The sequence below is a fragment of the Lepidochelys kempii genome, chromosome 3 (genome assembly GCF_965140285.1).
Source record: "Lepidochelys kempii isolate rLepKem1 chromosome 3, rLepKem1.hap1, whole genome shotgun sequence".
Lineage (NCBI taxonomy): Eukaryota > Metazoa > Chordata > Testudines > Cheloniidae > Lepidochelys > Lepidochelys kempii.
Genome location: NC_136382.1, coordinates 135,546,490 through 135,562,451, shown reverse-complemented (window position 1 = coordinate 135,562,451; position 15,962 = coordinate 135,546,490). Strand labels below are relative to the sequence as shown.

Genomic DNA, 15,962 nt, shown 5'->3' with positions numbered 1-15,962 from the left:
TGTAAATTGGTCTCTCTAAGGTCCTCTGATATCTAGTCCTTTCATCGAGTCTTTGCCCTCCTCCTTGGTTGTCTTCTGTCCGTGGTCATTTCAAGGGCCATCCTACCAATATAACCCATACCAAAGTAGCCTAGCCTCCCTCAACTTGTCTTCAGATGGGCAACCAACATTAGGCCCTCTTAACCTTATTTTGTTTCCTACCATGGAGTCTCCAACCATTTAACTATCTCAACCTCTTTATTTCTCTAGTGGAGAGCATACTGATTTCTTGTGGCTGGTCAAGTCTCTGTTCAGTACATTAGGATGGGTCAAATTACAGTTTTATACACTCTACCTTTTAACTTTATTGGTATCTTTTTATCACAGAGAACTTGGGTCAGCTCCTGCCATTTGCACCAAGCAGCTCTAGTACTATGCTGGGCATCATTCAGGAGGCCTCCACTACCAGCAACCATTCATTGGTTCTAGGTATTTAAAGTCTTTCACTCTTCTAAGATCTCTGCCTGTAATATCCTTTATGGTTGGTGGTCCTCCTTCATTGATCAAAACCTCAGTCTTTACCAATGTTCTATGTCCTGCCTGCTCCTAACTGTGTTGCCACCCTTCATTTGTAGGGTGTCACAATCTTCCGCACATATCACTAAGCCATCCAGGAACAGCATATTCTGAGGCAGATCCCTTTGTATATTATCACTTGTCACATCCATGACAGCCGCAAACAAAAAAGGGCTCAATGCTGACCCCTGATACAGGACATATTTACTAAAAAATTTCTGTTGGGTAGCCCCATTTGGCTTTGACTACAGTAGTCACTCTGTCATACACATCCTGGAGAAAATGGACCTATCCTTCTGGCACACCTTGCTATCTCGTACTCCACCAAACTAATTATCTTGGTACATGAGCAAATTCCTTCTCCAAGACCACAAAGGCTATACCCAGTAGCTTTATCTTTTCTCTGAACTTCCCCAGGAAGATTCATACAGCAAAAATATGGCATCAGTGATACTCCTTCCCAGCATAAATCCATACTGACCCTTCCAAATTTCAACTATTCCAGGCAGTTACTTTTCAGTAATCTTCTATGCTTTCATAGCATATGCATCAGCTTCATTGGATGATGATTAGTATACAGTGTAATATCTCCTTTCTGTTTAAAAATGGGCAGCACAAAGCACTGACATCATTCATCTGACATTTTCTCTTTCTTAAGAATATTGTTGAACAGACTTGTAAAATACATGACGCCTTCCCTTCCCATCGACTTCAGTGCATCCACTGGTACTTTATCAAGCCCGGGTGCTTTTTCCTTTCTAATTTTCCTAATGCTTGTCTAATCTCTTCCTCCTGCAACCTGTCATGCCCTGGTTCAGCCTAAATGTTGTGAGTTCCTCTCTTGGGTCCTCCTCATTCATCTTTTTGTTTTTCCTTCTTCAAAATAATTACTTCAGACTTTGCTAATTGCTCATTTCTAATATAAGCAAACTCATTCACATCTTTCGTCATTTTCTTCTCTTGCCTTAGCAAGTTTCCAGCTGGTCTTTTCTCCTTCATATCTTCCTAGTAGTTATATAGCTCATCACAGGCCAGATCTGTAGTTGTTGCAACACTTCTTTTGGCCTCCTTTTTTCCCCTGCATATACGCCATCTGATCACTGCACAAGCCATTGGCCTGCCATCTTTTAAAGGTTACCTTTTTCTTCTCAGTGGATTCTAATAATGCTGGTATAGTCTGGTGGTATAAAGACTTCCTAAACTCTATCTATGACGACAGGTAGATTTTATGAACTGTGAATTTCTCATAGGTTTAGATCAAATGCATCCTAAAACTAAGGCTATGATTTTTGTCACGGAGATCGCGGAAGTCATGGAATCTGTGACTTCCAAAGAACTTCATGATTTCAGCCCGCAGGCGGCTGGGAGCTGTAGGGTCCTGCCGGTGCCCACAACGGCTGGGGGCTGCAGGGGGTACCTTCTGCAGGGTTGTCAATTCAGCACTTCTCATGAGCCCATATATGAGTGTGAATATATGGGGGGGGGAATTCAAAACAAAATACTGTTTGGTTTTAAGGGCTATTTCTGCATGAAAAATAGCTAACAACATTGTTTAAAACAAAAAATGTTAGGGGTTGCTTTAAGAGGTTTGTCCTTTCTATTGTGAACCAATTAAGATTATGTAGGCTAGCATTGTTTTTACAGCCCTTGTGATTTAAGAATGTAAGTTTCTTATTTTTGTTTTCCTTTCTTTATTTTGCATACAGGAAGCTCTCTTCAGTGCTCGCTTTAGCCCACCTAGCTGTGGAGTGCAAGTTAACAGATTGTGGTACAAACCTGTAGAACAGTTCATTTTGCCAGAGGTACGTGCAGTGTTTAATTTCCCATGCTGATTTGATTTGTAAGACTGGCATTTACTTTTCATTTCTTTATATTTTTCAGGCTTCATTTATATCTGTTAGTGGCATGAGATGGTGAAATACCCACACTACACATTCTGGATGCTAGTATCTCTCTTTAAAGCTAATGCTTTAGAGGTTTTCATTTACTGTTCACTGCCTTAAGAAATCTCTTAAAAATGATTCAGTGGTTTGGAGCTAGCTCTAGAAGCTTTTATGTGAGAATTTGTCTCCAAATCTTGGTCTGTAGAGGAAATGCACTAACATTCTGTGGGATAGTGTTTTCCATACAGTGGGTTATTTCCCGTTCCTTTAGGGGTAAGTGCAAAGGACTATCCAGGGGGCACAGACAGATCTCTCAGTTGTTCTCTTGAGTCTCTGCTTTCATTTTGAAAAAAGCACTTCTTTAGCTATTATGGTTGCAAAGAAAACTTTCAAAATATGAGATTGGTGTAAACAATGCAGAAGCATCTGCCTGAGTTTGCAGAGAGCCTGAAACAGTAGCTCTGAAGTGTAAGCATCACATAATGAATTACACTATATTAGTGTTTCTCAAAGTGAGGGGGAATGTGCATGAAATACTAGCCATAGGTGGGAGAGTGTACAGAAGTTGTGTAAGTTAAAACACATCTGCCTTTAACAACACATCTGCCAGGGTGCAAGGGGTATGATTGGTTTCATTTTCCTGAAGTGGGGACTCAGCTTTCAAAAGTTTGGAAATCACTGCTGTGTGGGGTGGGTTGGTAATGTTAACACTATTGCTGCTTGTGAGCAGCAGTTGCTAAGCTTCAAAGGCTGGGTCCTAGGTTTTGTGATCCCACTTGGGAATGGTGCCTGCAGTTTGAGATTGGGTTGTACTGTAGGGATATGGTACCAAATGGTGCTTTTCAGGGTTGTACTGGAAGGAAGTGGTTAAACATAGTTTAAAAAGAGTGTGGGAAGAAAATAGAATTAACATTATTACAGTTAGGGCCTAATCATAGAATATCAGGGTTGGAAGGGACCTCAGGAGGTCATCTAGTCCAACCCCCTGCTCAAAGCAGGACCAATCCCCAACTAAATCATCCCAGCCAGGGCTTTGTCAAACCAGGCCTTAAAAACCTCTAAGGAAGGAGATTCCACCACCTCCCTAGGTAACCCATTCTAGTGCTTCACCATCCTCCTAGTGAAAAAGTTTTCCTAATATCCAACCTAAACCTCCCCCACTGCAACTTGAGACCATTACTCCTTGTTCTGTCATCTGCTACCACTGAGAACAGTCTAGATCCATCCTCTTTGGAATCCCCTTTCAGGTAGTTGAAAGCAGCTATCAAATCCCTATTAATCCAACAGTCCTTACTCAAGTGAAACTTCTATTGACCTAAAGTGGGAATGCTGACTGAGTGACTGCTCCCATCTGTGAGGAGCAGTTTCCATGTGAGTTCCTAATCTCTAAATATTTCAGATATAATTTTAAAATTTGGCTTCTTTTAATTTAAATATCTTCTTATATTGTTAAACCAGTGTTCTAATAACTACGTCTTAAATAGAACTAGATTTCTGTCAGTGGTTTTAGGTCCTGGAAGAAATACAGTGAAGTGGTTTATATGGAAAATGTGGGAGAGGAAATGAATGGCTGAGTAAATTAGGCATTCAGGGCCAATTTAGTCCTTGATATTATTCCACTGATTTCACAAGAGTTAATACAGGAATGAATTTGGACCTAGGTCCCTGTGAGAGGAATTAGCAGTTGACTGGGTAGTTTATCTCAGCGTTTCTCCCCCGGGGGGTCCTGAACCAAAGACGATTGTAGCGGGGTCATGAGAATGGCAGCTGCTGGCTGGGCACCCAACTCTGAAGACAGCACTGCCGCCAGCAGCAGCGCAGAAGTAAGAATGGGATGGTATGGGAGTAGAGGTTGTCAGCCTGAAATATTTTCAAAGGGGGTCCCAGCAAAAAAAGTTTGAGAACTCCTGGCTTGTATGCAATTTAATGCTGCTTAAATTTCTTACCCCTGAAGAAATTTAATTTAAAGTGATGTGCAGCAGATGCTGTATGGTATTAATTTTTAGAAAATATTTTGCCCAACAGTATAGCGAGATGGGATGGGTTTCTGCACAACTCAAATATTATTCCTGTAAATCTTCGATTGTTTTTTCCACTATATTAAATTCCCAGGCTCTTGTAATTTTTTCCTCTTATTTTCCAGCTATAAATATTAATACATATTCAAGCTGTGACATAAATTTATCAAAATATAAGACTGGAAGAGACCTCAAGAGGTGATCTAGTACAGCCCCTAGTGTTGAGGCCAGATCAAGTAAATCTAGACCATCCCTGACAAGTGTTTGTCTAACCTGTTCTAAAAACCTCTAATGATGGGGATTCCTCCTCCCTTGGAAGCCTAATACGGTGTAGGGCAGCTCCAGAGCTTAACTATCTTTGTAGTTAAAAAGTTTTTCCTAATATCTATCCTAAATCTCCCTTGCTGCAGATTAAGCCCGTTACTACTTGTCTTACCCTCAGTGAGGGTGTAGAACGATTGATCACCACCCTTTTTATAACAGTCCTTAACATATATGAAGACTTATAAAGTCCCCTCTCAGTCATCTTTGCTCAAGACTAAACATGCCAAGGTTTGTTTTTTATCCCTTCCTTATAAATCAGGTTTTTTAAATCTTTTATAATTTTTGTCACTGTCTTCTGGATACTCTCTCCAGTTTATCCACATCTTTGTTAGAGTGTGGCACCCAGAACTGGACACAGTACTGCAGCTGAGACCTCACCAGAGCCAAGTAGCGCAGGACAGTTACCTCCTGTGTCATACGTAAGACATTCCTGTTAATACACCCTAGAATGATATTTGCCATTGTTGGCTCCTATTCAATTTGTGATCCATTATAACCTGCACATCCTTTTTGACAGTACTACTGCCTAGTCAGTTCCCCATTTTGTAGTTGTGCATTTGATTTTTCCTTCCTAAATGAAATACTTTTCACTTGTCTTTATTGAAGTTAATCTTGAATTCACACCAGTTCTCCAGTTTGTCAAGTTCATTTTAAATTCTAATCCTGTCCTCCAAAGTGCTTGCAACCCCTCCCAGTTCAGTGTTATCTGCAAATATATTAACTAATTCTCCACTCCTTTATCCAAGTCATTAATGAAATATTGAATAGTACTGGACCCAGGACAGACCCCTGCAAGACCCCACTAGGTATGTCCTCCCAGTTTGACAGTGTTCCCCTGATACATTTTTGCGTTCTTATTGAAAAAAAGGTCTGAAGCATTGTTTAGAAAAGAGACAAACTCCAAGTGCTTTATATTGATATTTTTACTATGTTATTGGCATTGTATATCTACAGGATGACATGACATTTCTCATTTGGATTGATGGGGTTTACTCTTTGTCACATAGTCTTTGTGATATTTAAGATGCTGAAGCATTCAGGACCACCCAGAAGAAATTTAATGCACATATACTGACATCCAGTTATCTGAGATCTGTTTGTAATGAAGTGTTTAAGTGCTACAAGATTGGTATGAGACAATACCTTTCTCTACTCCTCTACATTAAGAAATACTGGATTGTTCAAATTACCAAAGAACTTCATCTGTCTTTCAGCTAAAGTGTTTGTTTGTTTGTTTGTTTGTTTGTTTGTTTGTTTGTTTGTTTGTTTGTTTGTTTGTTTGTTTGTTTGTTTGTTTGTTTGTTTGTTTGTTTGTTTGTTTGTTTGTTTGTTTGTTTTGGCTCATCCTTGTAAGAGTGAGGAAAGATGGAGGGAATTATAACTTCAGAACAAGCAGTTGGCAGGCCAGATTGTCAAAGACAGGCTCAGTCATTCATTTTCCAGATGATTGTGGAGCAAGCGAGCACAAATCAGCAAACTTCTAAGGATGAAGGAGGGATTCATAGACAAGTTTTAAAGAAGCATTTTTATTTTACACAGAGCTCCAGACCACTCACATGGAATTAAGACTCTGTGCCATTTGCTGACTGTTACTAATGAGAAATAGTCCAAACAACAAAAGGCATGGCACTGTAACATTCAGAAAGGAGTTTAACAGGATTACATTATGTCAGTCCACCTGTTCAATCTTCATAATAAGTGCCAATGCTCTCCAATTACAGAGAGGATGGACTGTAAATAGGGAGAAAACAGATGGTGTGCGCTGGTAATGTTCTCCTTTCCGCATTTTTACAGATGAAGTTTCCATTAGGCAGCTTGGAATAAGAATAGCTGAAGGCTAAAGTCATTCGTGAACTTGCTCACATCTCTCAAGATGTAAAGCAATAATATTTGGCACTTCTAGAACACCTTGCATTCAACCATCTAATTGATTAAGTCTCTCGATGACCTTTTTGAAGTGGGTATAGTAAGTATTTACATATCCTCTTTTACAGAGGAGGAAACTGAGTCACATACAGGCTAAGTGACTTGCCCAACGGCACACATGCAGTCAAATGGCAGAGCTGGAACTAGAACCCAGATTTATTGATCTCTAAAGCAAAAATTGTTACCGTGGGAAAAGGCAGTTACTAAAATACCTTGTAAATACAGATGCTTGGTAAGTGCTGCTATCCAGGTTTCAAAGCCTAGGGTGATGGGGAATCCTGCCATTGACATTAAAAAAGTCTTAGTAATGGTCCACTTGTCATATTAAAATGACAAATAATTAGAAGTAAGCAGAGTGGAGGTACTGAGCACAAAGATCACACCAGGATGAGTACTGATTTGGTCCATTGTTCAACGATAAAACTAATTAGAAGCAACAGACGATGGAGGATATGAGACTTTTGAAATGTGTGGCTGTGACTGAATATCAAGCATGCTATGAGCATAAAAGACGTATTGATGGAGGATGTTAAAGAGCTGGAGGAAGTTGTAAGAAATCAAGCTGGACTGTTTTGGATCTGTCAGTAAGAGGACACAGTCTGGAGAAAATGATAATACAAGGAAATGAGTTGGGAAAAGGTCAAAGGAGAGGCTCAGGTAACTGGAAACCAAAGAGTGGGATCTGAAGCATACAGCAGCAGAGAGTTAGCAAACAGTTCTGAACATTGAGGATCTGTCTGCATTTGTAGATAAGTTTAAAACAAGATGAGGTGTTTCTGTGCTTGAATAGCTACGTTTATGTGCAGTGTGTCAAAATTTTTGTTTTAGAAGATGAGGAATTGATTTAAAGCTATATCATGTATTGCTTTAAACAAAATCATTTGCTTTGGTTTAACATTCATGAAACTAATGTTAATGTATTCAGTGTGTAGTCTCTCGACCAGAACAGGATTACCTAAAAAAACTATAGAACTTTAAATTACTACTTTAACTTTTTTTATATTGCATTCCCTCTGTCCCTTCCTAACCATCTTAGAGACTTTCAACAGAAAATAATAGTAATATATGAGATATACTGTATGGATAATATGTAGCATTCAGCAAATCAGTTTAAAGGTGGACTGAACTGCTTTTTAAAAACTAAGTTACACATATAGCCTCTTAGTGATGTAGGATCTTAGGTTTTTTTAAAGTGTCATACGGTTTAAATAAAAAGGGAAAAAAGACAATTTCCTCCTTTACTTGTATACCAAGAACCGAGGCCAGGGTTCTCTGATTCTCCTGTTACAACTCATGACACCTGTACCAAGGGAAGAAAGGAAATTCCCTGCTTCCCTCTAAGTTTTGGTGATGTCAGTGATTGTTGCAGGATCAACAGAGATCACTAATCTCAAGTCTTGGCAGATAACTAAAAGAGGCATTGATTTTCAAATTTCTTATAATATATTCTGTTTGTAACATTGGTTTTTATAGTTAATTTTTAAAAATCATTACAGTTCACCTTTTAAATAAAATTTTAAAATTTAAATAAAAAGGAAAAAATCTTTCATTATAGACTTCTGTTAAAGTTTAATCTCACTCGTGATGTAGAGAAATAAGTTATTTGACTTAAAGCACATTGTCTGGTTCTGTTTCATAGATGCATCACTTTACCTAGAACTGATTTTATTGCAGTGAAGTCTAAGTAAAAACATTATGCTATATTATAAAACTATCATTTATGTAAAATTGACTGTTTTTTAATTAAAATTGTGATACTTCCATTTGATTCCACTCTCTAAAGTCTTTGTGTGTGTGTGTGTATATATATATATATGTGTGTATTTTTTTTTCCTGTTAATAGTGAATTGTGGTGTGCTTTCTTAACAGAGTTTTGAAGGTACTATTGTGTGGGAAAGCCAGGACCTTCAAGGCCTTGTTTCTAGGAATCTTCACAAAGTGAAGGTTAATGATGGAGGAGGAGTTCTCAGAGTCTCTATGGTGCGTCATCTCTTCATACTACTTATGTTCCAATCATAAATTATTTTTTGGTAAAACTTTAACTTAAGATCTTTTTCTGTCCCATTTCCCTGTGCTCCCTAGGTTTCCTTTGTAAATGTCCAGTCATTTCAGGTCACATCAGTCTGGCTTCCTCTATTGGTTTAATTTTCTACTTACACCCACCTTGGGATCCAGCCCTTTGGTGAACCAAGAAAATGGTGCCACTGACTGTATTAAAGACCTGTTTTCCACTCTGCGTGGATATAAAGTTCACCCCTCCCCTTTGTGGACTTCAAAGATAATGGGTCAGATTCACTGCAGCTGAATCTGCATGAAAGACTGTTCTTGAACCCATTTTTGCCAGCAGTGAATTCTGCCCAGTTACTGCAACCCTAAGGCGATGAATTCTCTTTCCTTGTCACCACTTTCTGCTGATTCACAAACAGCATGCTGAGCCCTTGTATTTTAGCCATTTAAAGTATTCCCTTTCCTCTTAATTTCAAGTCTAGCTTTCCAATGTGATATGAGGATGGAATAGAACACAGAAATTAATGCTACAATTTTGAAAGCTGCCTTTGTTTTGGATGCCTCATTGCTATTAATTTGAATGACAATAGAGCACCTGAATCCCTTAGGCATGTTTAAAAAATCTCATCCTAAAATTATAACCATCTAAAAACATGTACTGTACATAGTTTTATTCTTAGTTGTTATATCAAGCTTTGTATTTAGAGAGAGAATTAGCTCAACTTTCGCTACTGACATATTTCTCTTTTTGTAATGTTTTTAATCAATCTCTAACAGACAGGGGAAGGTTCATGGCCACATGAATTCACAGAAGGTGTGGAAGGAATAGCAGGAGGCTTTATTTACACTATTCAAGGTAAGTCTGCAAAAAATGTAGTAGAGAATCTCTCTATCCTCGTACAATAGAACATTTAAATGACAGCTCTGAAATGAATGATCAAACTGTGTCCAATATTAATTTGATTGACTAAGAAGTTCTACATTTAGTTTATTCCTCTCTCATATAAGTCCGGTACTAAGTAAAATTTTGGTGACATGCTGACATCTTTGGTTGCTCCTTATCACCTAGCTAAGCCAATTTTTATCTCTTTGCTGTCTTTTTATTAACACAGTAACCTTTTCCTCTTCTGTCCAAAACGATTTCCCTGTCCCCGTCCTTAATTCTTGTTCAAAAGACCAAGTTAAAGAAAAAAGTTCTACATTGGTTGTCTTTAAGAAGTCAACTTGTGCTAACAGTTACCACTTTTCCCCTATATTTAGAATAGACAATAACTGCAGTTTATCTTGCAACACTATGGAGCAACTGTTGGCTAATGGTGACATTAAAGCTAAAGTGGGCTTGCTTTTCCCAGCAATGCTGTTGCCCTTTGCACCCATTTCAGCAGGTTGTGTGTGAGCCTCTGGGAGCCCTTTCAAACTCTGCATGGTCTTTGGGCCACCTAGTACTGAAGCATCTAAACTGGCACCACAGAGCAGCTGCTGTAATGCAAAAACTGAGGTGGCTCTGTATTAACACTTTTCAAAAGTGAGGCTGGCTTGTCTGCCCTGACATAAGGAAAACCAGAAATTTATTTTCCATAAGTAAAATAACTAACTTAGTTTTAAAATGTGGTTTGGGGGCACACAAACCAGCTTCAGCCTATAAAAACTTTTCAGTGAGTTAAAGCTTTACTACAAGAGGAAAATAAGGGAATAATGGATCCAGTTCTGGGCTTTCCTCTGAGCTAGTAAGTGCCTGTCTCCACTACAGATCTTTGCTGTGTGTAATCAGATTGTAACATGGTTGACTCCACACAACAATTAATATCGTGTCGGACGCCAAACCACATTCAAGTACCATTTCTGTGCTGAGTAGATAGGACTGGCAGATATGATTGAGCAGTCTAATCTCCCATACATCTGTGCAGGAGGATCTTAAAGTGCATTGAAACCATTTATAAAACCCGTTGCCGCCTCCTCCCCCCTATTCTTAAAAGTTCAGGTAGTACAGAATACCTGCTCTGATTTTTCCTGAATATGCTTATGCAAAACTGTTTATTCACTGTGGTAGATGTGGACAGGCCAGCACGACTGTACCATGAAAATCGGTTGTGTTGAGCCTTGTCAGAGCAGTATGTGAGAACCTGGTTTTCAGCCTCTGTCTATGCTACAGGTAAATGTGCTTAGGATAAACTGATATTGAGTTGGGTAGCCCTCCTATTCATCCTGTAAAAAGTAGAGAGTAGAATGCCGGATAATTTGTATAAAACATTCTTAAGACTTTTTTGAATTCTTTCATTAGAGCAAAGAAGCATTCTGTTCCTTTTTCGTTAGGGTATATGTAGGGCCCTACCAAATTCACGGCCATGAAAAACGCAACACAGACCGTGAAATCTGGTCATTTTGTGTGCTTTTACCCTACACTATACAGATTTCATTGGGGAAACCAGAGTTTCTCAAATTGGGGGTCCTGACCCAAAAGGGAGTTGCAGGGGGGGTCAAAAGCTTATTTTGTGGGGGGAAGGTGTCACGGTATTGAAACCCTTCTGCGCTGCCTTCAGAGCTGGATGGATGGAGAGCAGTGGCTGTTGGCTGGGCGCCCAGCTCTGAAGGCAGTGCCCCTCCAGCAGCAGCAGAGAGGTAAGGGTGGCAATCCCATACCATGCCATCCTTCCTTCTTTGCTGCTGCTGGCAGCGGCTCTGTCCTCAGAGCTGGGCGCCTGGCCAGCAGCTGCTGCTCTCCAGCTGCCCAGCTCTGAAGGCAGCGTTGCTGCCAGCAGCAGTGCAGAACTAAGGATAGCAGTACTGCAACCCTCCCACCCCCCAACAATAACCTCGCATCCTCCGCATACCTCCTCTTGGGGTCAGGACCTCTGACAATTACAACACCGTGAAATTGCAGATTTAAACAGCTGAAATCATTAAATTTATTATTTTTTAAAATCCTCTGACCAAGAAATTGACCAAAATGGACTGTGAATTTGGTATATGTATGACTCCTTCCCCTTCCCTCCCCCAAAAAAGTATTGTCTGCAACTTTTACTTTTTATCATTGTAAATCATTTTACATTGTAAACTTGTAAAATTAGTGCCTTCATTTTTTAAAAAAATTGCAAAATTTCCTAAATCCAGATTTTGGCTGGATGCTTACTCATAAAATAAATATGTAAATATGCTACTTCTAGTACAAGAAAAATATACACAGCTGTATGTAGTGTACTGCACATGGATGTTAACAGATGTGTAATTTTGGCTATGTATAATTTCTCCTTCCTCCCCTTTAGAAGGTGATGGTCTTTTACAAAGCCTTCATACTCGCCCTGAAAGGTTTGTAAACCACTTAAAAAACCTTGAAGAGGAGGATGCATTATTGAAGGAAGAAAGCGGAGCCTATGATGATATTGTTTTTGTAGATGTTGTTGACACCTACAGAAATGTTCCAGCCAAATTACTGAACTTCTACCGATGGTAGGTTGGAAAAAAATATTTTTTAATCAAGGATTTCCCTGGTTACTTCTGGTGCCAGATAGTCCCTGATATGCTGTATTCTGAAAAATTACACACTATAACTGGAAATTATTTACTCTTTTCATTGTTTGTTTTTGTTTTGTTTAGTTTTCACACTAGAAAGGCCAAAATTGTATTACTCCATCTGGTGATTAAAAGTGAGAGCTCGGTTTTTAGGATTGATCTTTACTGACTGAACTCCTTCCCTTCCGCACCCCAAATATCTGTAAAAACAGATATCTGCTCCACAAATCCACATATGCAAGTTAGGGTTAAATCATGCCCACAGCCTTACCTGGGATGTTTGCTAACAACATGAAATCACAAACCAATCTGAAGACCAGCAGGTTAAATTTTAAATGCTGGCTGTCAGCCTGATTTACAAACAGAAGGCCTAATCAAAAGCCCATGGAAGTCAACAGAAAGACTGGCGTTGACCTCAGTGGGCTTTGTATCATGACCAAAGGGTTCAACTCTGTCAGGTCCTGAGCACCCTCAATTTCCATTGCAAGGTAGATTTCAGCTTGAAGTGCTCAGTGCCTCATGGGACCAAGCACCCAACATGGAGAGGCTCAGCACTCAGACCAGAAAGGCCTTCCAAATAGCTTTGAGCACCCTTTGTCATCACAACAGTCTCACAAGAGCTGCCTGCTACTGCCAGAGCCCTCTGTCGTGTGTGAAAATAGGGTCTAAACATTAATGCCTGAAGCATCAATCTAAAACATGAATTGAAAAAGCAATTGATAATACCTGCAAACTCCTTGGAGTAAAATGTATTTTAAAGGTTTCGGTTTCTTGGAGATGTTAGCCATAAAAGCTGAAAAAACACAGCCTTTCATTCTAAAAATTAGATTTTTTTTTTATTTTAAATTCTGTTTAGTTTCAGTACATTTGCACAACATAAATGTATTGGAAGATATAAACATGAGTAATTATCAAAAACAAATACCAGAACATTTTGAACATTGCATAGTTCCAGTTCTAAGCTCAGTTTACAATATATGTGGGTATTTATTATTATTTATTTATTTATTTATTATTTGTAAACAGCAATCCCCTCCCCAAAACTCACATTTGATCCCCAAAGGTATGTGCTTAACTTTACACACACAAATGAATAATCCCATTGCAGGATCAAGACCTCAGTGAGTAATACAATCAGAACTGAGTCATCGGAACTTTAAAAATAGCATTGATAATTAACTGGAGAACATTTAACTGAAAGCTCAAGCATATTTTATAGCACCTCTTGCATAAAAATAGTCTAAGGAGATCTATTTAGATATGTGCAGCAAATCTCCTACAACTATGCATATATATTCCCAAATATATGCTTACACATCAGTAAAGACAATGGGCTTGGTTTTCTGTTCACACTCTCTTGTAAATAAGGAGTAACAATTGAAGCCACTGGAATTACTAATGTTGAACTTGGGCTGATTCTTCCGTTGTTAAATAATAACTTTAAATGCTACCTGTGGTGTTTGGTTTTTTTAAAGCCACCAAAGGAAGGTGCCGAATAGTGTAGAATACACAAATGAGAAACAGAAGAACACTTCTGATTGCTAAAAGGGGAAATAAAGTTGAAGTCATCTAACTCTCTGTGGTGACTGGTTGCCCATTAGCAGAAAATTGTTTCTTTTTCAGTAATAAAGGATTTAAGGAAAACAGTTTGCTACTTAGGGGAAGTGAATATATAGGAATGTCCTTCAAAACATAGCCTGTCTTTCTGGATAAACCAAGGAATAATCTCACTCTAATTCTTTTGAGTTTCTCCTTACAGTCAGCTTCTCTATCCGTAAAATAATGTATGTACCTCACAGGGATGTTGAGGATTACCCATTTAATATTTGGAGAGTGCTTTACAGAGGGTAAGCACCAAATTATTACTACAAATCATTACTACAAATCAATTATTACTACAAATCATTCCTTGTAAACTTTCCTAGTTGCACTGCCCTTGAACCAGCTGTTCTCATACAGAAGGCTAGCTGGACTACCAGCCCTTTATACAAGCCCTGGCATTAATAGCTGTGATGTAGTTCTCAGCGGGAGTTCCTATCCTTTTGAGGTCAGTGCTGTTTTAGATAGATTCATTGTAAGTTAAACTCATCAGCTGTACTGGATAGCAAAAATCCTACCTCAGGTTCCTTTCATACTTTGTACAAACCCATGAAAATAATACAACAGCTATGTGTTTCTTCTTTAGAACTAGTACACAGTCCTCGCTATCAGTCTATAGGAAAAACATTTGAAAGGAAGAGGACAAATGGCTTACCTTTCCAATGGGTCCTTTCACTGTTTATGTTGCGTCCAGGTTACGTTGTGGAGTTGTAATGCAGTTTAAAATTATTTCCCAGTAAATCATCACCATTTTTCTTTTGGCAACAGGACAGTAGAATCAGCTAACTTTGATTTGTTGCTGAAGACAGATGACGACTGTTACATAAATTTGGAAGCTGTGTTCAACAGGATAATGCACGAAAAACTTGACAGGCCAAATATCTGGTGGGGCAAGTGAGTCTCAAACTCTTCTGCTTACTGCGTTTTTCATGGATCTTTTAATTTCTCCATATGTCTATGGAATGTTTTACTGCTGTAAAAATCAGTTCAGCAGTTGCCTTATGGAGCCACCTCCCCCCCCTTGTGCCCACTTCAAGTCACTAGTAAAGTTCCATAACTTCAGTCAGAGCAGGTCTGGATCCTGAGTTGCAGAAGCCAGCTAATAATTGTTCTAGAATGTGCCCTTACAATAGCTGATACTGGGCTATTTCCCCTCTGATACTGGGCTATAACATGCGTCAGGTGGCACATAACATTTCTCTGTAGCATATAGGAAGTGGTAGGTAATACATATTTCTGTGTAGAAATAAGATGAAGTTAAAAACTGCAAGCATGTACCAACATACCATTGTTTTGAATTTTACCTTTTTTTTCAGGGCAGTATGACTTTTTCTGGTTGAAAATGGGTTGTGTATTTTCAGAATACAGGGTTGTGTATGAGGGGACAAAATTGGCTTTATAGTCTGGCACCATGTATTCTGCAGCTTATAAATGACAAAAGTCAATATTACCTATTTTACTACTGATCGTGTTACCAAAACATCCAGCTAATGTGCTTATCCCAAACTACCTACTACATCATTCTAGTTGCCAAGAAATCCCAACTGTCCTCTATCCACCAGCTAAAATGCCAGCTTTGCCCCACTGACAGCTGTACAAGGCAGCTATGGATTGTCAATATAAAATAGTCTGTGACACACTGAAAATTGAATTTACTATTGAAAAAAAATACAAATTTTAACAGTGAAGTTAATTAATCAATCCTGGGAATTGTTTACCAACAATATGGTGAATTCCGCATCACTTAGACATCCAATCTTGATTTAAGATTTTGTTCTAATATACTGTAGCTCAACCAGGAGTTACAGGCATGATGCAGCAATTACTGGGTAAAATTCTATGGTTGGTGGTGTTCAGGAAGTCAGACTAGATTATCACACTCTCTCATATTTTAATGGAAATGGGTTAAAAACACCAGAATGTTCCAAGCTGCAACTCTTGTGTGCCAGGGAAACCAGGGGTCTAGGCTCGGAATTTACATTCATCTTGCAGTGGCCTTGCTTATAATGGAAACTCTGTTGTCACCCCATTAAGAACTGCAGACACACAGGACCACATTAATCTGTGGCATAATTTCCTTGGCTTCAGTGGTGGTGTCCAGAGATATCAGTGGTAGGTTTGGTCAAATGAGTTTTAAGGG

At 38.9% G+C, this 15,962-nt stretch overlaps 1 protein-coding gene across 3 annotated transcripts in view; it reads left to right on the top strand.

Moving 5' to 3' along the window:
• Positions 1-15,962, top strand: part of B3GALNT2 (beta-1,3-N-acetylgalactosaminyltransferase 2) — a 40,691-nt gene that overhangs the window by 16,738 nt on the left and 7,991 nt on the right. For all 3 annotated transcript variants that reach the window (XM_073338151.2, XM_073338152.2, XM_078852227.1), the window contains exons 5-9: positions 2,262-2,357; positions 8,576-8,686; positions 9,491-9,569; positions 11,977-12,160; positions 14,591-14,716. In XM_073338151.2, coding sequence (XP_073194252.1) covers positions 2,262-2,357; positions 8,576-8,686; positions 9,491-9,569; positions 11,977-12,160; positions 14,591-14,716 — 596 coding nt within the window. The remainder of the gene's footprint in view (positions 1-2,261; positions 2,358-8,575; positions 8,687-9,490; positions 9,570-11,976; positions 12,161-14,590; positions 14,717-15,962) is intronic.